This window comes from Harmonia axyridis, chromosome 1 (assembly GCF_914767665.1).
Source record: "Harmonia axyridis chromosome 1, icHarAxyr1.1, whole genome shotgun sequence".
Taxonomy (NCBI): Eukaryota; Metazoa; Arthropoda; class Insecta; order Coleoptera; family Coccinellidae; genus Harmonia; species Harmonia axyridis.
Genome location: NC_059501.1, coordinates 24,557,299 through 24,580,543, shown reverse-complemented (window position 1 = coordinate 24,580,543; position 23,245 = coordinate 24,557,299). Strand labels below are relative to the sequence as shown.

At 34.1% G+C, this 23,245-nt stretch overlaps 1 protein-coding gene across 5 annotated transcripts in view; it reads left to right on the top strand.

Moving 5' to 3' along the window:
• Positions 1-23,245, top strand: part of LOC123674423 (neurexin-3) — a 238,420-nt gene that overhangs the window by 142,667 nt on the left and 72,508 nt on the right. For all 5 annotated transcript variants that reach the window (XR_006746660.1, XR_006746662.1, XR_006746661.1 and 2 more), the window contains exon 6: positions 18,776-18,934. Coding sequence is in view for 2 of the 5 variants with exons in the window: in XM_045609283.1 (XP_045465239.1) it covers positions 18,776-18,934 (159 nt within the window). In the remaining 3 variants the exon portion in view is untranslated. The remainder of the gene's footprint in view (positions 1-18,775; positions 18,935-23,245) is intronic.

The window sequence follows — 23,245 nt, the reverse complement described above, 5'->3', positions numbered from 1 at the left end:
TTACCAGTAGATTTCGACTTTTTCAGTAGATTTTCGATTGCTGGGTCCAAAATTCAGTAGTCAAGTTATATCCTTAGATTTTTGGTAGTATTTTCATGGTTTCAGAAGAATTTTTATAATTTAGATGAATTCGATTTAAATTTATAAATTCTGAATTGCTTTTTTATACATATGTATAAGCCGCTTTGCTGAAAGGCCTGGACGACCTGCATTCACCACTAGGCTATGATCAGTCTCTCATGTTATACCCTGTAGAATATTGTGACCAAACTATGAAAGCCCTAGAATGGTTCATATTCTTGGGGCGTTAAGATCTAATGAATTGATGTGGCTGTCTATAGAATCAACCTTTTTGATATTTGTAAATAATACCAAAATTTTTATAATTGTAGTGTTTGCAATAGTATTCATAGAAAACAAATGGACATTCACAATTGAAAAAACAATTTTAGAAATTTAAATTTATCCTTTGGTTGATAATGAATCTTAATCAATAAAATATCACTTCAAATTATAAAAGTTAATTGAGTCTATCTTCTTTTGGTTAGTTAATAAATTTTTTTTCATTTTTAGAATTGAAATTGTAGTCAAGACAAAAAAATCAAATATATCATAAAGAAATATTATTGTGAAGAAAAGAGACACAATGTTGTCAATTTTTTGATATTCATATTGAATTACCTTCATCAAGTAGATTCAATTCCATAATTTGAAATGATCATTTATTAAGAGTCATTTTCAACCAGAGGATAAATTTAAACTTCAAAAATTGTTTCTTCGATTTGTAATTGAACTTCACGAGAAAAACAAGAAAGAAATCGATGAATATCCTGTTGTGATTGTTCTCTCTGTGAAATTTTACTAGAGAAAAAGTAACGTTCAGTTAGTTTGAAGTTCCTCGATTGCAATTTTGTGAAGTATATAAGTGGTGAGCGAGGTGGTGAGTTGGTAAATTCAGTAAGGTTTTGAACTATAAGGCAATAATGAGAATAAATTGTATTAATAAAATCTAAAATGTACGTCTGTCTTCATGTTAATTTAGTTATTCAATTTGTTAACCGGTTGCTCGAAAACAACTCTTTACCTTGAAAGAAGTGAATACTGTTCCTGTTTTACCAAAAAAAGCAATGAATTCACTCACATCTTCACTAAGTATCAGTGGAGGTTACAATATGAATGTTAACAAAAGGACATGCCTCTTGCTATCCTTTTTATATTATTAATGTTAATGTCAATATTAAATGAATAAGATGAAATTATATCCATTCAAGTTTGCTATGCATTTTTACCCAAGAGAGTTGAAGACTCACTTTACCCTCGCTTTTGATGAAGTGAAATAGCTTATTATAGGCGAGTCGTTCAAAAAAGATATTCATTATCAGATTGAATCTGGTTTTTGCTCTCAGTAAAAAGTCAACTTCACAAGCAGATAAAATCACGATGAGAAGAGAAACGGTGAGATTCTTCGAATAAGTAATTCCAGAGGGAGATGTTTTGAATCCTGGCATTCTACAGTTATTATTCCTCCTTTCATCCCGAAAATTCCCAGACTTCATACCGCCTTTCTCTCGAATCAAAATCATCAAATGTTTTCATATATTTTGCTATCAAAAGGGAATTCGCGAGGGCGGAACCTTTATGATATCGAAACTTCCGAAATAAAACTTTCGATACGACTCTCATTTCTCCGCCGTTGCAGTTCGTTTTCATAAGTCATCGAGTCCTCTGAGGATACCCTCACAAAGCAGGAGAAAGAACTTTTTGCTTCGTAATTATGGATTTTCGAGTCGGCGAGACCGTTTGGTCCGAAGGTATGTTTATCAGATGGAGAGATTTCAAACGTTTAATTATGAAGGAAATCGCTCGGCAGGAATCTTAAGGGAAGTTCTTTCGTGATTTGAATTTTTGTTCGTCATTTTCAATAATGAACCTTTGGAATCGTTTGAAGGAAACAATCCTCGCAAACTCGCTAACTAATTGATAAATTTCGGTTGAGAAATTGCTGTCCTCCGTGAATCTCAGAGGTGAAATATTGAAAGATTAATTTGGAAAATGATTCAGAGAAAGATTTTGGCCTTTTCTTGACAAGTGATCTTTCAAAGCGCTTTGAAAGATGTTATAATTCAACTCATTTTAATTTTCAAGATTTTCTATAGGCTAGTTTTGACGCAAGAAAACTATAATTTGTACTCCATTATCAAACAATACAAAACTTCATTCGGGATAATCATCACTATTCGCAGTAATCAAGATATGAACAACATTAATATTAGATAGTAACATCAACACCTGCTAGACCTGAGCCTTTCTATGGGCTAGGAAAAGACCAATATAAGGCAGCGGTCCAGCAATAGGAGTTGAATAACAGGATAACCCACTGGACAAACACTCCTGGACTTACTAAGAAAAACTCCGTATATTTTTTCGAAATGTGATGTTGAATGAGGTGTGGAATAGGTTTCGTAAACATTTTTCGATTGACGATCGTTAAGGCGAAATTAAACCATTTTCAAATAATTGATATTCAAAAACTGTGAGTGAAACACAATGTATAATGGACCAAGGTAACAATACCAAAGAACAATGATTTCAATAGTATTTCATATTAATGACTGTTCACATCTTGATTACTCAGCATAGTGATTGTTCAGGATAACGTTTTGTATTGTTTAACAATAGAGAACAAATGAGTTTTAAGAGGCCTCAACCGTCAAAACTAGCCTATAGAAAAACCTGTGCCTTTTGAATTTTTTGTTTGGAACGACTTTGACTCTCAACATATCAAAAATTCAGCTAATTTGACAGGGGGCCTTTTTCTTTGATGAAATATACGGTTGTGAAATTCAAGAACAGCTTGAAATAATAAAACAACATAACAAACGATGCGTGATCTCTATGATTATACTAGTTGGATAAAGGCATCATTATTATATGTGTAAGCAAACGAGTGACTAGCTTGAATTAGTAATCAAACGAATATGGTAGCTAATGATGCTTTATCACACATGTATACTACGATAATTTCTGTACTACTCCCTATAATGAACAAAAAATGAACACAACGCTATAATTAACTTTTGTGAAACTAAACTGGAAATATAAGAGTTGATATCAATTGCCTTGAGATCATCTTAATACATTAACAACCACTTGACGTCTATCAAGTTTAATTGTAAGCAATACCTTTCAAGTGAAATTTTCGGCTGGTATTTGATGTGTTTTAAGTGTTTGATTGTCTCAGTCTTTACTTGTCGGAAATTCATCTTGATGATTAAAAAGTAAAATAACTTATTTCCGCTTTATATATTTATTTTCACAACAATTGTTTCGTCATGATAACATGACTTCGTCAGGTGAGCATGGTAACTGTTACCATGCTCACCTGACGAAGTCATGTTATCATGACGAAACAATTGTTGTGAAAATAAATATATAAAGCGGAAATAAGTTATTTTACTTTTTAATCATCATGATGTGTTTTAACAAAATTTTCGATTCAGAAAGACTTCAATCCTTTATAGAAGAAGCGTTCACGGTTATTGGTTATTTAATGGATTCAGTCCTTACTTGGTGGAAATTCATATTGATTTGGTAAAAAATAAATATAAACACTTACTAATTTCCACAGATTTTAATTATTTCCCACAATTGTTTCGCCGTTTAAGCGGCTTCATCAAGGTTACATTGCAAAGTGTTGAATTTTTAAATACAATTTCAGCTATATATACACGAAAAATGAGAGTACCTATGGAGCAATAAAATGTTTAATTTATGGATTCTTTGATGGGTCTACGGTCTTCTCGGTTCGGGGTACTATATTACTTTATTTGATGCAGTTTAGAATTTCCAAAAATGTTTACTCAAACATGTTCAAAAGCGGTGACTTATTTACATCTGTTTGGAAATTTAACAAAATCTGTCTAGAATTGTACCTGTTAATCTCAAGTAGATTCGAGCGGTGACTTTTATTTTCAACATGAAGTATTTTTTAATTAGAATTGAAATTATGACCACTTTCTAATGAATGATCTGCATATGATGAGAAGGTGTTATCACCAGTGTTCGTGAATCCTTTTCTTGAAGTTTCTTCCAGTTTGTCCAATATACAGGGTGGCCACTTTTTCAATGGGATTGTATTGGTAACTTTTAATCCATAAGAGTTAGAAACTCGGTCAAATGGAGAAAAAGTTGCATGCATAGAAGCATTATCAAGCAGTTCAAACAAATCGAGATTATCAGGGCCGGATATTGAGATATCATCAGAAAAGTAAATTCTGTCATTTTGATTTTTCTTTTTTTCCCACTTTATTTCATATATTATCGAAAAATGTTACAGGAATTTTTTATTCGACAGTAAATTGTTCTCAATTTGACGTAATCAGATTTCGTATCCAACGTTTCCTGCTCTCTGGGCCACCCTCAACCTCATTTTTTTCAATACGGACCTGTATATTTTATGACACTTTTCGAAATAACTTTTAACGCTGAATTCAACGATAAATCATACAATGTCATTCAAAGTTGATTTTCAGGTGATTTTGACCCTTATCCAAATTTCTTTGGGTCGGATCTGTATTACATTTAGGTACCTTTAGTTTAATTAACAACATGCAATACATTTCGATGATAAAATCAAATTACTCATCTTGAACTTAATGGAACATATCAGAATCAAATCAAGAAACAAGTAATAATTATTTACATATTTCAATTCATAATAATTGAGATAGTTGAAAATTTCAATATACACTTCAGTAATGTAGTAACCACCCTCTTAAATAATCTAACTCCAACTCAAGTAGATTATTCACACATTAGAAATATTGATAAATCTTTTTATTTAAAGCTAACCACACCTTCTGAAATAAAAAACCTGAGTAAATCTATAAAAAATAAATTCAGCAGTGGCGATGACGAAATCCCCATCATAATAACTAAACTATCATTACCAGCAGTCAGCGAAATACTATCATACATAATTAATAACTCTTTTAGATATGGCATATTTCCAGAGTCCCTGAAACTTGCATTAATAAAACCAATCTTAAAAGAAGGCAATCCAGAAGAATTAAACAACTATAGACCAATAAGCTTGTTACCAGCATTCAGCAGAATTTTTGAAATGCTCATGTCAGTACGATTGATGGAATTTCTCAAGGAAAATAATCTATTTTTCCACACCCAGCATGGATATCTGCATGGACGTTCTACACAAACAGCAATCTTCCAGTTTGTACAATATGTTTTAGAATTACTGGAAAACAGGAATATGGCTTTAGGTATATTCCTCGACCTTTCTAAAGCCTATGACTCACTAGACAGAGAAAATCTTCTTAGGAAATTGGAATTATATGGTATTAGAGGAAATACAAACAAATGGCTCAAGTCCTATATTTCCAACAGAAAGCAGAGAGTTTCCATCACACAAAACAATATCCAGATTAAATCAAACCTATTAATGAGAAACATGGGAATTGATCAAGGAAGTGTCATTAGTACCTTACTATTTCTAGTATATCTTAATGATCTAGGTAACATAATCCAAGATAATGAAGGTAGCATGGTCAATTTCGTTGATGACACAAATTTATTAACTGGTGCAGAAGAATTTGAAGAACTAACAAGACGAGCAAACCAAATTTTCTTAAAATCAAAGACATGGTTTGACCAAAACAATTTGATCCTCAATGAGAATAAAACTAAACTTGTTCTTTTTGATACAAACAGATCACAGAAACTAAAATCAGATTCAGTAACCTTATCGAATAATAATTTTCAACTATCGGAATATGTCAAGTTTCTTGGCGTTTACATCGATCAATTTCTGAATTGGCGTCAACACACAGAGATAATATCAAAAAGATTAAGTAAAAATTGTTATGCACTGAGATCAATCACCAAGTATATGAATGAGAACACCTTAAGAGTAGTATATTTTGGGAACTTTGAAGCCACCTACAAATATGGAATCATTTTCTGGGGAACAAATGAGAATCTGGAAAGAATATTTTTACTGCAGAAGAGAGCAATTCGAATAATATACAAATTGGGATTTAGGGAATCATGCAGAGGAAAATTTAGATCAAAAAATATTCTAACAGTGCATGGTCTTTACTTGTTCGAATGTTTAATGTTTTTACATAAAAATAGGAGCAAATTCACAAGCGAAAATATAAATTCATATAATACAAGAACTTCAGACATAATTTTCCCAACACATAGATTAACATTAACTGAAAAAAGTCCAACCTACATGAGTATAAGAGCTTTCAATAAACTACCAAACGAGTTAAAAGGCATTTCACAATATAAAAAATTCCAAATCAAAGTGAAAAATCTACTTATTCAATTAGAACCTTATAGTCTCCAGGAATATTTTGAAAAAGCAATGTAAAACTTAAATTGTGACGTCATTTCACTTAATTTGTATAGTTTATGTTATGTAACTACAAATCATTTGAAATAAAGAAATGTTATTATTATTATTAATAATTGAACGAATTTTCATTCAATGAAAGAAAAATCGAATGATTATTCGAAAGTATCTAAATGAAAATGAATGAAGTAAGTGTTCGAAATGTCCACCATTTTGTAAAATGCACTTAACGGTTCTGGAACCCATACTTCTTATACATTTGCTTATTTCGTCTTCTTGAATACCTTCCAATACATTATCAATCTTCTCGCGAGAAATCACTATTGTTCGATTTGTCATTTGTTCCGTTGAAACAAATTACAGAATCGAACTTTATTTTGATATCATTACGATATAAGTTTTGCAAGGCTTGGTATTTAAATTTAAAATCATTGTATTCGCGTCTCTTGACTATTTTATTAACAGCAGTTTTTGATAAATTGCATTCACTACAGATCCGACCCAAAGAAAATTGGATAAGGGTCAAAATCACCTGAAAATCAACTTTGAATGACTTTGTATGATATATCGTTGAATTCAGCGTTAAAAGTTATTTCGAAAAGTGTCATAAAATATACAGGTCCGTATTGAAAAAAATGAGGTTGAGGGTGGCCCAGAGAGCAGGAAACGTTGGATACGAAATCTGATTACGTCAAATTGAGAACAATTTACTGTCGAATAAAAAATTCCTGTAACATTTTTTTTAATATTTGAAATAAAGTGGGAAAAAAAGAAAAATCAAAATGACAGAATTTACTTTTCTCATGATATCTCAATAACCGGCCCTGATAATCTCGATTTGTTTGAACTGCTTGATAATGCTTCTATGCATGCAACTTTTTCTCCATTTGACCGAGTTTCTAACTCTTATGGTTTAAAAGTTACCAATACAATCCCATTGAAAAAGTGGCCACCTTGTATACCATTGGACAGTCACTACAAGTTAACTTATAAACTCCAGATCTCATATCTTTTTCGATCTTGTTATTGGTTTGGTACGAATTCATTCATTGTCTGAATTCTTCTGCGAAAAAATGCGGTATGTAATGAAATATCAGTTGTGTAATAAGTTTCATTACTTAATGCAAATGCAGCAAATTCAGAGGTCAAATTCATTCAAGATGTAGATAAATGACATTTGACTAGTGATAATATCAATACAATCTGAAAAAACTTGAAATCATTCAAAAAAATAAACGTATCTTTTATTTTTCGGAAGATCAAAATCTTAGAAAATAATGTTGCAAAGAGAACAAAAATGTATTGATGTCTCAGCCATTGATGCAAAAAACAAGCCTCACATAAACACAGATTCGATTCGCTCCATACCAGAAAACACAACAGTGAATGTAAATCTTCGGTGAGATGGGAGAAGGAAGGAATTCACGCCCCCTATATTCTCCACGAAAAATAATTTCAGCCGAGAATAGCCGAAACTCGTTGACATCCGCAACACGCCACTTTCCAAATTCCATATGTAAATTACGATGCTTGGCAAGAAACTTAATACCCTGAAAACTCAAACGGACACCTGCTACCGCAGGAAGAACATGGGATGCTGAGGGGCTGCGAAGATACGACCTAGTCGTGTCTGAGGTTAGTTGCAACCTTCGGACGAACGTGGAAAGTTACAACCCTAATTTTGTCGAGTTGACATGAAGACTTTTCGTTCCACTTTTTTCAATTACAACATCGCATCGCATTCGAGGAAGGCATTTGTGGAAATACAGGGTGGCCATTTGAAAACGAAACAGACGAGATTACAGACGAAATAAAGTTTTTCGATAAAAATGCTCGGACAGGTCGATTTCTGTTTCGAGGGGGACAACTTAAGATGTAGGTTACGGACGCATAGCGCTTCAACCCTTGCTACTACAACCCTCACCCCCAAATTTTGAATAGGGAAGATGGGGTGAGTGATACCTCATTTGAAAGGTATTTTTATACTGATTTCAGCACAGTAATTGTTTTTTCATTTTATGCATTAGTTCTCGAAATATTCATGCGTTAGTTAGTTAGGAAGGAAGCCACAGTCATGGATGTTTTGAAGCTCAAAATGTCGATTTTTCACAAAACACTACAAGTGCCATGAAAACACCACTTCATTTTCAAATACTTAGTTAAGAATATTTCGATAACTAATGCATAAAATGAAAAAACAATTACTGTGCTGAAATCAGTATAAAAATACCTTTCAAATGAGGTATCACTCACCCCATCTTCCCTATTCAAAAATTGGGGCTGTTCAAGATGGCGACCTATTCAACAGCTGTCAAGTGATTTATTCTCAGTTTGGTTTGGCAATTTATCATGAATAGACTCAGGCCTGAACAACGCTTGCAAATAGTGCAATTTCATTTCGAAAATAATGGTTCTGTGCGGAAGACGTATCGCGCACTACTACCATTTTATTTTGTTTAGCGATGAAGCGCACTTCTGGTTGAATGGCTACGTCAACAAACAAAACTGCCGCATTTGGAGTGAAGCTAATCCCCAAGTGTATGTCGAAACACCGTTACATCCAGAAAAACTGACTGTTTGGTGCGCTTTATGGGCTGGTGGAATCATTGCTCCGTACTTCTTCGAAAACGATGATGGCCAGAACGTTACAGTCAATGGTGATCGGTATAGAGCCATGATTACTAACTTTTCATTCCTGAATTGAACAACCATGATGTCCAGGAGCCACGTTTTGGACCTGTGAATTGGCCTCCAAGATCTTGTGATTTAACACCGCTAGACTACTTTCTGTGGGGCTATGTAAAGTCATTGGTCTATGCGGATAAGCAACAAACCCTTGACCATTTGTGAGACAACATTCGCCGTTTTATTGCCGATATACGGCCACAAATGTTGGAAAAAGTCATCGAAAATTGGACGTCCAGATTGGACTACATCCAAGCCAGCCATGGCGGTCATATGCCAGAAATCATATTCAGAATGTAATGCCACAAGATTATCTTGCGGATAAATAAAATTCATGTCAATCGAATATTCCATCGTTGTTTCATTGCAATTTAAATTTCTATAGCTCTAAAAAAACACCCTTCACTTCCTCATTTAAAATTTCACATATTATATTATTGCATCATTAGATAGCATATTTGATGAAAATTTCTGCAATATGCTATACTTTGGGAATAAACTCAACGATTCATGAGTTGCAGATGAAGTTTTTTCGAAAAAATCTTTTTCATTTTCGATTCTGTCAATACATAGTATTATGGGACTGTTTGCAGTTTGGTTCAAAAATATACAGGATGCTTATGGGTAGATCATGAACTTGAACCAGTTAAATTCATAAGAACTCAAGATTTTCAATTGATAACCTATATTTCCTATTCTTTCAGACAATTCTACTTTCAAAAAGAGGGGGGTTACTTCAGCAAACCCTATATCTCAAATGAAAGTTTTAAGAGTTATCGAGGTAGAATTCGAACTCAGGAAAAACCGCAATTTTCAACTGAATGGAGTAGTCTGTGTCTTCCGGAATACACAGAAAGACGATACAAAATCTTGAACTTTTCAGGAATTGTACCTACACGTAACTACACCATTCACTGCCTCGAGAATATTAGATACTAAATATTTTACCACTAAAATATTAAAATCTACCAAGGTTTTCTTCAATCACATATAAAGTTTTTCTATATTACGTATACATAATATATTTATCTGATAGTTGAGATATGGATTTGTTTGACCATGAACACCCTTGATGATACGATGGAGGTGCTTTAACAGCTCTAGACTTTTTGCAGGCCACGAATTGATTCAAAACCTTTCAGATAAAAATCATGAAGTTATCGAGGACATACAGCCGCAAATGTGCGACTTGGTCATGAAAAGAAGGATATGGTCTTGCAGTTGTGGCGATCATTTGGCTGATTTCGTTGAGGGCATACCTTTCCCTTCACTATGAAATGAAAATCTATAGATTCCTCTCAAAATATATTTTTTTGATATTAAAATTCAAGATTAAACCTCAATTATTAGGTATAAATATCAAACGAAAAAATCCACTGTATTAGCGCATTTCAAGTGCTATTCACAGGAAGTGTCCAAGAGATGAACACCCCAAAAAACTAGAAAAGTGGTAAAACCGCTATTCTGCTTTGTCGGCATTCTTCACCAATAACTGAATGCAAAATAATATGTATAACATATGGAAATATCTTCGATATAATGGACTGTATAACAAAATAAATATTAATTCCTGCACTGGTTGAACGGTTTATTTGAACACTATTAAAAACTAACCCCGATTAGGTTATGTTGTTTTACAACTGACAACAGATAGAACTAAAAACGAGAGCCTGTTGAAGCCTTGTAACCTGTCAAGTTGGGCGGCATGGAGAAATTGCAGTTTTTATAAATCATAGATTTAAGAGAAATCCAATAGATGGCGCCAGTCATGTACTGAGGGAAATCCCATAGATGGCGCCAGCGTCGGTTCTCTTTTATATATTTGATTTAATTTAATTTCCAATTTATATCTATTGTATTTCTTCCTCTGATGAGGTTTTCTAATGTAAATAACATAATTTGTATTGATTGGTATAATTTTAGATGAGTTTTCTTTATTGTATATATTCATGAATTCTGTGCGTAACATTCTATGGTTTAAGTCCATGTTCCGGAAGCATGAGAATTTTCTAACCCTCTCTCTTTCTAGTTAGCTCTTGCATAGTTAACTCTTGTATAGTTAACTCTTTTCTCGTTAACTCTCTCTAAACACGTTCTCGTGGAGTCTATGTTAACAGGCTCTCGTTTTTAGTTCTATCTGTTGTCAGTTGTAAAACAACATAACCTAATCGGGGTTAGTTTTTAATAGTGTTCAAATAAACCGTTCAACCAGTGCAGGAATCAATATTTATTTTGTTATACAGTCCATTATATCGAAGATATTTCCAACATATCTCAAGGTTTTCCTCAAAATTCCATACTCAATTTATGAAGTTTGACCGCTATATGATCTATAAACAACTAATAATGAAAAATTTCATGTTATTAAGTACCTCAAGAGGCATAATAATTTACTCATGGACAATCCAAACTTTTAATGATTGTTCTGTGGACATTTCAAGTTGGAACGTGATTTAGATCGCTCAAGACCTCAGTCCGACAGATGTGGCTGAAGTACAACACGTAATGAAGAGTTCGAAAAATAATGAAGCCCAAGGGTATGATGATCTCGTGTCTGAAAGGTCGAAACAGATTTCAGGCGTAATTTCTGTAGAATTATGTTTTCCAATGACGAAAATATTCGAAACCTTGAGTTATGCTATGCGGATGATGCTATTTTAATGACTGAAAACGAAGATGATCTACAACGTCTGTTATATCGATTCCAAACAACAGCCGATAAATTCAATATGATTATTTCATTGGAGAAAACGGAATCGATGGTCATCTCTCGGGAACCTATCCGTTGGAAATTGGCCGTCAATGACAAACCCATCAAACAAACTATTCAATGTACATATTTAGGAGTAGAAATATCCAGCTGCAAGAACATGTATCAAGAAGTGCGGACTCAGACGAATAAAGCATCCCGAATATCTGGATGCTTAAGAGAAATAATATGGAAGAACAAACATATGACAGCAGAAAGTGAAGTCCGTATATACAAAACGGCTGTGAGGCCAATATTAACATACGCAGTAGAAACCCGTGCTGAAACTTCCAAAACCAAGTCTATGATGGGAAGTACAGAGATGAAAATCCTAAGGACAATAAGGGGGGTAACACTGCGGGACCAAATAAGAAGCAGTGTTATACGGGAAGAACTTGAAGTGCAGGATATTGTTCGGTTTGTACGGTCAAGGCGCAGGAACTGGAGAGATGACGTGGAAAGAATGAGCAATGATCGATGGGCAAAGTGAGCAAAGAACGAAAAGCCAAACTCAAAACGCCCTCCCGGCCGACCACTAAAGAGATAGTATGAGAGTTGGACGTCAACATCGCAAGAGGCTGGATGAACAGAAGATGACAAGACATGGTTTTAAGAATAAGGAAGAAAAAGAAGAAGAAGAGTTTTACTGATGTTTTGAGCCTGCATGTAAATAGGTAAAAGAATTCTTATAAGATCACCAACATCATTGAATCTTCTTCATGTTAATTTGAGTTTAAGGCTTCAATCCTCGGTGGACATAGACCGACAGGAGGCTCTCCATTGTTTTGGGAGTCTGCCAATCGGCTTTCTTGTACCTGGAATTCCGTCTCGGACTGTTTTTGCTATTCTACTCGCGTCCATTCTGCTGATGTGATAGTTTCAATACCGTCGCCGTATACTTCCCCATCTGACAATGTCTTGAATCTGACATTCCTCTCCAATAGCTGCGTTCCTCTTCCTCTCAGCGTATATCCAGATATTGTTCTCAGTATTCTCATCTCATTAGTTCCTATGTTTTACGCTATTGTTTCTACGGCGTAAGTCATGATGGGTCTGGGACCGTATTCTTGACAAGTTATCTTTCAAAACGTATACGTACAGGGTGGGCAAATAAGCGAGTTAAGCGGCTATATCTCAGGATTCACTCATCATAGAGACTTGCGGTAAAAAATTTTACCACTAAAGTATACAAGAGAACACTCTGGAAATTGTTTTGAAGTTCATACCTCTACCGCTAGGGAGCGTAATAGCTACCCTCGAGTAGAAAAATGAATTTTACTCGAAAATGTTTCATATGAAGTTGAAGAAAAAATATCATCAATGTAATCCTTGGAAAATTCTCTATCTTTTTGAATTGCCACTTTAGATTTTACGACATCAAATAAGGGTAGGTGAAAGGGAGAAATCTGACTGATGGAAACGCCTCTAACTTCAGTTTGGCTCAACATTTTTGAGCAAATAGATCTCGTCTGAAAGATAATATCTTGTTGATTGAGGACGAAATAAAGTCATGAAATATTTGTTTTTACTGCTTTCGATAGGGGGCGCTTAATCAGAAGTTCATTGTTCTGTTCATTTTACTCCGAAATTTCAAATGTCATGATAAGATTTTCTTAATAGAAACCGAAATTCCATCAAATTTGCATGAAAACACCTGAAAGTCACGAGGCGATAATTCCATGTGTTCTGAAGTTATGGCAGAAACAAGATTATCTTCAACTGATGCACTACGAAAAATCAAATTGTGTTTTAGTTTTTCAGTGCATCAGTTGAAGAATATCTTTTTTCGGCAATAACTCCAGAACGCCTGAAACTATCGCTTTGCGACCTCTTGGGTTTTTCATACAAATTTGATATGATTTCTGTTTCTGTTAGAACTTGAAACACAATTTGATTTTTCGAATATCTTCTTTCATAACTTCAGAACGCATGAAATTATCGCTTTTCGACCTTCAGGTGTTTTCATGCAAATTTGATGGAATTTCTGTTTCTGTTAAAAAAATCCTACCATTACATTTGAAATTTCGGAGTAAAATGAACAAAACAATGAACTTCTGATTCAGCGCACCCTATCGAAAGCAACAAAAACAAATTTATCATGACTATATTTTGTCCCCAATCAACAAGATATTATCTTTCAGACGAGATCTAATTTGCTCAAAAATGTTGAGCCAAACTGAAGTTACAGGTGTTTCAATCAGTCAGATTTCTCCCTTTCACCTACCCTTATTTGATGTCGTAAAATCGAAAGTGACAATTCAAAAAGATAGAGAATTTTCCAAGGATTACAGTGATGATATTTTTTCTTCAATTTCATATGAAACATTTTCGAGTAAAATTCATTTTTCTACTCGACGGTAGCTATTACGCCCCCTAGCGGTAGAGGTATAAACTTCAAAACAATTTCCAGTGTGTTCTCTTGCATACTTTAGTGGTAAAATTTTTTACCGCGAGTCTCTACGATGAGTGGATCCTGATTCCTGAGATATAGCCGCTTACCTCGCTTATTTGCCCACCCTGTACATTCAGTGTTCATATACATATACTGACAGTACGTATATGTTTTGAAAGATCACTTGTCGAGAATACGGTCCCTGATGCAGGTTTTGTAGAGTTTGGTTTTTGATTGCTTGCTCATATATTTGTTGTACCATATGACGTTGCGAAGTGCACTTGCCACTCTACATGCTTTATCTGCCTGATTTAGCTTCGTATGATCTAACTTGCTTCTAAAATATTTATTTTTCTAGTTAGCTGAAAGACATGAATTTTTCTGTAGATTGGTCTGCAATGGTAACATTGCTTTGCCGCAAATATCAACTCTCCAAATTTTAGCTCAGTCACTTTTGAGGTCCAGGAAATATTTAGTAATTTTCTTTCGAAATTCTTCAAGAATTTTCTTTGATTAAGGTATCTAAGACTGTAAACAAAAAATTCTGCAAGAAGCTTGAAATTATTATTCTATACATAAATATTATTCTATACATATAAATGCAAGATCTCAACTCGATTGGATGTCTGATTACGGAAATATGCAATATATTCATTTCTTTTGTTCCAATAATCTGTGGTTTTGGTGATGTTATCAGCTTAAAATTCGAATGGTGCGTAAAATTGATATATCACATCGACGCCCAAAATTTCAACGAGATCGGTTTCATGGTCACGGAAATATTGGGTGATATTTTATATTATTTTCGATTTTTATATGGTTCTGAACGCGATCGACATAAAATTTTGCACAAAGCTTTGAATTCTTCATCCAAATATGAATTAGTCCATTGTCCTCTGATGGGGGGCACAGTAGACCAACAGGTCGCAGTTCAACAAAACCCCTTAAATCAAATCTTATCTTTTGTCCAGAAACGAATATCAAATATAAACGGAAAAAGCTGGGAAGCATACATATTTTCAGTTTCATTTTTTGTATCACCAAGTTAATGATATTTTTCTTTTGATCACTTGATTTTTTTCCCAAAAAATTCATGAATCGTATTCTCGAGTTTGGAGAATCAATTCGGTGTAACAACCAATTGTCATGCAAATAGCTTCCTTAGTTTCCAAAAGAAGAAAATTCTTCCTTAGCTAATTTTAGAAGCTTATTATAGAAAATAATAAACCAAAAACCATCAATGTATCAAGTAATAGTTATTTTCTTAACAAGTGTGGAAAGTGATACTTTTCCGCAAGAGACTGCAGAGAAGTGGAGTTCGGTCAAGCTGTCGAGTGCGGAAAAAAACACTTTCCACATGAATTAGGAATTTTGTTTGAATTTTATGATTGGCGCATAGAGACATGCCGAAATTTTATGATTCTTTTATATTTGCGTGCGGAAAAAACCCTTGCTATACACTTTCCGCATGCTTATGCGTGCGGAAAGTGAATAGCAGGGCTTTTCTCCTCACGAATTTGGAAAAGTACTACTTTCCACACGTCAATATGTGTGTGGAAAGTAATACTTCCGACACGCTATTTTTAGAGCTAATTAGGAGACATTTATGTTAATTTCACAGATTTTTTCATTATATCTCATCAAAAGTTATTCATTATTTTGGGTTTATGCATATACAGCCTAGGTCCCTTGCATTTCAGTAGACGATACGAATAATACAGCTATTGTTCAATGGGATTCTGTTCAAATTTGGAGTCCCACGACTAACACTCAAGTAATCTCTACTAGGAGTTTTTGAAAACAGGAGAAGTACACCCCTCCTGAAAAGAAACTTCACCAAAGCATGATACACTTGTGGTTTTAAAGAACACAGACTTCAAATTGAATAAAACAGATCCAACTGAATGTATGTTCGAAAATTGCCTGATTCTATCTCTCCCATTTCAATTACAAATTATATACACTATAAAGTTGCTCATTATGACTACATCATCTATCTCTACAACAGTCGAGGTTATTACTCCATAAAGAATTTCCTCTACGCCCCAATAAAAAAACTTCCTATCAGGACTAGATTGTAAAGCAGCCCTTCGTACCCGATGTCACTATCGCTCCACATCAGCTGCAATTCACTCCAACGGTTCAGAAAGAGCTCAGATGCCGCCTTAATTAACTGAATTCGATCTAGATACCAGCAGTGTTATAACGACAACAAAAGAACATCACACCGGCTTTCATAACCAGCGTTGCATACGCTTAATCAGCTTTTATGCGTCGTCGGATGTTTCCCTAGAAATTGGATGGAATAATCATTAGTGTACAAATTCGGAGAGAGAGGCTGGATCCTGAGGATTTCATACTGTCTACCTTTGGAGTGTGCTTGGAGAATTGAAAATATCAGCGTCTCTATGGTGTTTGAAGCTTACGAATAGTAAACCGAGTTACTGCTTTTGATTAAGAAAACCGCTCCCGTCGAAATATGAACTTTGATATTTGAGTTCTCGTAAAGTTAGACGGAGGTGCTCTCGATGATGTTTCTTAGCATTGTTGCCAACATATCAATTATTGAATTGTGATGTCAACTGTCAGTGGAAGCAGTTTTATAAGGAAGTTTTTGTTGAAGGTGTTCTTGTCAAAAGGCTCAAAATATCAACTAGAGAATCTCTTAATTTCAGATGAAAAAACATTTCAGATCTCTCAATCATTTCCTCACAATTTTTCTAATTTTCGAATTTTGAGATGGGAATGGTCTCAAACGATAAGATTCAACTCACTGATGACTAATTCCTCCTCAAATTCAATTTTGTATATCCATTAACACAATAACTTTTGAACAATAGATATTTTTAAAATTTTCTGTAAAAATTCGGAATTCAGTAGTTGAGTTCGCCAGGGGCGAAGTATTTTGGCGAAAACACCCATAGCGCTATCTGTGACCAGACAGAGTCACTACAATATCAATATTGAACGTTGGTTTCGAGCGTACAAATACGAATTTATTATGATATCAACAGAAATGTTGATCCAACACGAATATACAGAACAATTGTTTACATATTCAAGTATTTTACATAACAAAAATAGACACGCATATTTCTGGTATATTCTGAATATTTCAAATATTATGTTTGACGGGACTTACTCGACCCAAACCAATATTACGAGAGGATTGCGTTGTTCTATCCTGAAATCACTGATGGAATTGTCAGTTTCACACTCTATGATCTATGTCGAACACACCTTCTATTTTTATAGCGGAGGACTCTGCCGGAAAGAAATAAACTTGAAGCATACAGCACGCAGTGTTCCTGAGCGGTCACCCATCCAAGTCCTAACCGAACTCGGCACTGCTTCAGTATTCTAACGTAAACTGACAATTACAGCGTGTTATGGGAGACTTTGCTGGACTAGCAAAGAGTAACTACAAGTGTATATTATAGTAAAAACCGCTTAAGTAAATGTGTAAATGTTTGTACATCACAGAAAAATATAAGGAAATATCATTCTTGTACTTCCAGCCTATATATTAAAGATTTCTTTCCTTATAACAAACATAACAGAAATTCAAATTTTGTACTAGGTGATTGATGTAAACGGGTCACTGGATTATGTGATCAATTCATTGAGCAAAATTGAAAAGTGACCTATCAATAGGATAGTATTTTTCACAGGCTATCCAAATATATTATCGGGAAAACTATCGAACACAAAGCATGGAAAGTTATTAAGGAAAACCAGTTTTTCCGAATAAAAAGTTTTTTGCCAATTCAAACGTTTTTCAAAATCAACTGGTGTAAAGACAATTTCTAATCAGTTGTTTTTTCATTTGAACTTACGGTTTCCTCGGAAAATTGGTTGAAAGCTTCTGAGATAATGGGGAAATAACATTGCTTGATACTGTACGAATAACTAAGGATAATAGCGCCTATAACAACGTGATATATTTAGTAAAAAGATTAGGTAAGTAGTAGATTCATCATCGATTTGAAACGGATATTGTATTTTCACTATCAACCATTCAAGTCAAAAAGAGTTAGGGAGATCGATTAAAAAATATATTCAACATATGAACGATTATATGATGTTGAACATGTATGTTACCAATGACAGAAAGTATCAATGATATGTCCATATCAACGTTGAATGGAAACGTGAGGATATAGTTATTAGAAAACTTAAAATCAACATGTTCTATAGATAGGTGGTTATTGAATTATTTCAATGAAATGCTGAATATACGTGCTATATAAGCATATTGATAATATATACAAAATAACGTAATTTTCGTTATTCGAAAACTAGGTTCAAAACCGACAGTTGAAAAAATACGTTGAATTTAACTTTATAAACACGTATCCGAATCATGTTGGATTTTGTAACCAAAATAACAAAGTTGAAAATTCAAGCGGTAACGTGAATTGCAACGATACAACGTTGAATCAACGTACCTGTGCCAATTGGGTAGTCACTTGGATACCTACATAATTATCTGTCGACCCATGATAGATATTTACGAATCTCCTCTGATTATGAATTAAATAACCATTTTCTCACACGTCTTTCTCATTTTCAGCTTTCAGCTGTGGTAGATGGTGTGTACGCCGATCATTCCCACATAGCCGGAAAGTTCACAATGTTACTTTCCAGCAAATTACATGTGGGTGGTAGCATCAATACCAGAGCTCTGCCTGGATCCCGAGTCCACAACAACTTTGTTGGATGCATGAGGAAGGTAGGTCAATAGAAACTCCCTTCAAAGTAGACCGAGATATACAACCTTCTTTAAATTATTCAGGCTCAACGAATTTTCACTCGGAATATTGCAGTTTACTGTATTACTAACGCTTGCATGAGCCAAACATGGCCTCGAAGTTTAATTTTAGGTATTCCTTTCCGCGTCCTTTGATTTTATCGATTCATTTTTTAATGTGAATCTTCAGAATATATTATTGATTCGGTTTACTTGAAGCTGATTTATTTTATCGATAAAAAATGAGGAAAGCACTGAAGTGAGGTAGGGAGCGAACACTCGTTCATTCATGAACCAAATATATCCTACACATATACAGTTATGTTGTCTCCGAAGGTGCAGTTGGCACATGAGAGATCAAGTAGTTGAAAGCTCCTTAATTGCGTGAGTGATTTCTACTTTTCGTATATCACGAATTTTCACATAATGCTTGAAATTGTTATTTTATTCAAACTCAACGAAATCACAACTAGCTTCAATCTGTTTCAATGTATATTGGGTGATTGTTTTAATATTCTTCTTAATGATGATTCCGATAACGTTATCAACACAGAATTCAGCACGAAGATTGAAATGTAGAATATACAGTTCTCTAATTCTGTGGTTATTCCGTTCATTTTTCCACATCTTGTAGTACAAAATCGTGCGAGAATATATCAGAAACGCACAGTTTTCATGGTTATATTTTATTATTATATGTTGGTACTCCGAACTTTCCGCCACGGATTTATCTGTCAATTCATCAATTTGCCTTAAAGAAATCAGTTCTGCCAACCAACATTTTTCAATGTAAAAATCACTAAATGATATTTATGGAACTATTTCATTAATTTCAATAAAAATGCAATGAATTAGAGAAAATAATGTATAATACTCGTACAGAAGGCTCATTCTACCACTCGTTCATTCAAAAACTCGCCACTTCGTGGCTCGTTTTTGAATTTTAAACTCGTGGAAGAATATCAATGCCTTCTGCACTTGTATTATGAATAATTATTCAAGGATTATTCTATAAAAATAAATCTATAAATCTGAATCTATCTATAAAATCTCAACCCGATCAAATTTGTTGTCTTGTAAATATTCGGTTTTTCTTGCCCAATACTCCAAAATATTGTGAAAAAGAAATACCTAATTTACCCGAGGTGAGTCTAAAATTAGGACCTACACCCCGACCGAAATACGATTTTGCAAGTGAATATAAAATAACAATTTTGAACTTTATGCCAAATTTCGTGTAGAGCACGTTATCAGAATTATAAAAAAACGAAAATTGAATCAAAATAAAAAAATAAGAAATGGGGAACTGCAAAGACGTTAAATCAGGAGCGTTTTTGCGCTCGTTCAGTCATGCTTAAACTGCATGCTTGGAGGCTACAGAAATGCCCATAGATTAGGGCTGCCATACGTCCCGGTACGCCGGGACATGTCCCGGTTTGGACCATTGAGTCCCCGTGTCCCGGTTAGTTATTCAATTGTCCCGGTCAGTAATTTGATCGTTATGAGATTCATATTTCCTTATATAGAGTAGGTGAGACAAAATTTGTTTTCATGGAATTTCAACGGATTCCAGAAATCATAAATCTGAAATGCTGTTTTCGTTGCTCAAACATTATTTTTCAGAAATTGAAGGATTGAAAATAAAATTATTAAAATTGGACCCATGGCCAAATAAATCGTCTCATACAATCACTTTATTTTGTATTGAATCGTTAGAGGATCATAATATTTCCATATGAAATATTTTCGCTGTCAGTGCGGTACTTACTTCGAAGTAAAATAAAGGCGAGTTTTTTTAATTAGAAGAGACTTTTTCCGAAGACAACGAAACTATCGGTTGTCCAGCGCATATACTTCACAATAGTGCTTCCACTTCCGCCTATATGATGTCAATTTCTTTGCAGTCTATTGGTCTTAAAATTTTCAAATATTTTTCGATATTTTCTGTAAGGGTCGAACGATGAAAGGTTTTCGTGAGTATGCAGAAACAACTTACAGCAATGTACTTTCTTATTCTAGAATTCGATGTATTTGTATGAATATTTTTCAATGCTGTTCCTTGATTAAATCTAGTAGAAGAAACTGTTGTTTATCGAATGGAAAAGGTTTCACGCTTGAAGATTCCGTTTATGACAAATTTGAGTACCTATTTGAATTCTTTCATTTTCGCAGAAATTTCAGATGAGTGGAAAGCTAAAAACATACTCGATAAAAAGATGTCATTTCTCAATAAAACAAGAAAACATGATATAAAGACGAATCTCATCAGAATGTGCCAATATATTCTCGCAATTCTGGAACACAATGTTCATGTGGAACGGATGTTTTTTTTTCTATGAGATCTTGACAGTGGTTTAAGAACGAAATGCATCAAGCACAGTGGAGAGCATAATTCAAGTTATTTATAATTTTGAAATGACATACGTAGAATTTTATAATTATGTGAGAAAAAAATTACTTTAAAGGCCAAAACTTTGAAATATATGAATGGGCTAAAAAAAATGGCACCGAAGATCAAGCCTAAAAAAAAGGGTACCATACCTACTTGTTTATTGTTGCGACTTTATGTTGTTTTTATTGCAAGTTGATATTATTTCTGTTCTTTATGAATTATTTCAGTGGATATGTCCGAATAAATCTTATTTTATTGGGGAATGTGTTATAATTTAACGTGCAAAAAAGTCAATAATCCTAGAAACCCTGGATTATTATCAAATGAATACCTCTCAGATGAGGTTTTAATTTTTGTGTGGTATTTTAACCTATTTTTGTGCCTCTTGTCCCGGTCGATGTTCCAATATTTATGGCAGCCCTACCATAGATAAACATGAGAAGTGATTTATTGATCACAATGCATTTTATATCATTTTTGTAAGAACTTATAGGAGAAAATAACAATATTTATGTTTTGGTTTCGTGAATATTTATCAAATTAACGCATTTTCGGGGATAGGTTTTTTTTAATTTCTTGAGTGAAGATGTTGGACAAAATTTGTCATTATTGAAATTGTGCCAAAAATGTTTTCAACAAGTTTCTGTAGAAATTTTTCAGTGGATTTCGATTATGAGCTTACATTTTCGAACAAAAAAGTAAGTATGCTTAGAATCAAGCGAAAATAAACTTGTGAGTTCATTGTCTTGGCAGTAGGTATTCTGATTGTCGTGTTCTGTTACACTAAGATTGTAGCAAATTGATAGTCAATAAGTTAACTACACCTTAAAATGTACGCTTACACGGAAGAGAATTCCGATATCATATTCATTTAGTGGTTATTGCAATCAATCGTACGACCGTCGGTGAAGTTACTAGTGTATTTACTCTCGTTTCTAAGAATACACTTTTCTTATTAATCATATCAATATGAATGAAGCTTTTGAAGGTATTCATTTTCCTAAATACTTCAAATTACATGATCTTTCTGTTGGATTTCTAGGTTTTGCAGAGTATTCACTAAAACACAGTTTAATTTTTATAGTTTAATATAATCTCTAGAATGTCTCTCTCTGAGCGAGCTCGTGATACAGAAGCAATGATCTCTTAGGTTAGACCTCTGTCATTCGCTCTAAATCATTGAAGATCTATTCTTGTTCTTTCTCTCGATAGCCCTCGATGGCCTCGTAAACCGCTTAAGCGCTTACAGCGCTGCGGTGGTGAGTTGAAGGAATGAGAGGAGGTCGGATGTAATGTTGGTTGCCTCTCTCGTAATTTGTTCGGATGAAGTATTACTCTAACACTTTAATATGGCAAAGTTTATAGATCAGCCAAAAAAGCACCCTGTATAACCCTATACGTAAGTTTTATCATAAGAAATTTCGCGAAAAAATTACACGTATGTGAACATGAACAAGCGCGCGAAAGCGTAGTGAAATTTTCATTCATTATAAGTAGAACGAATTGAAATAAAATAAAAAATCTGAAGATCTTCCAAATTTTGTATAAGAAACATCTAGGTACATATTGCTAATACAACTTCTCGCCAAATCCTGCATCCACGATTATCTCGAAGAAAAACTTCATCCGTGCTTCGAAAAAAATTCTACAGGTATCAGACCAGAAAATTCTCTTATTGTTTCAGCTGGCGAAAGGAGCTTAATATTGTATCGGCAAATTTTCCAATTCATTGCGCTCAATTGATCACTTCCGAGATTGACGCCTGGAGTTGTTGAAAACAAGCCGGAAAAGTGGCGCTGAGTGCAATCTGCGAAGTTTGAGATTAGAACGGTCTGTGATCGTGATGTGGCTGATCGGATGTTTGGGAAAACACCGAAAAAAAGAACAAGTTCACGTTTGGG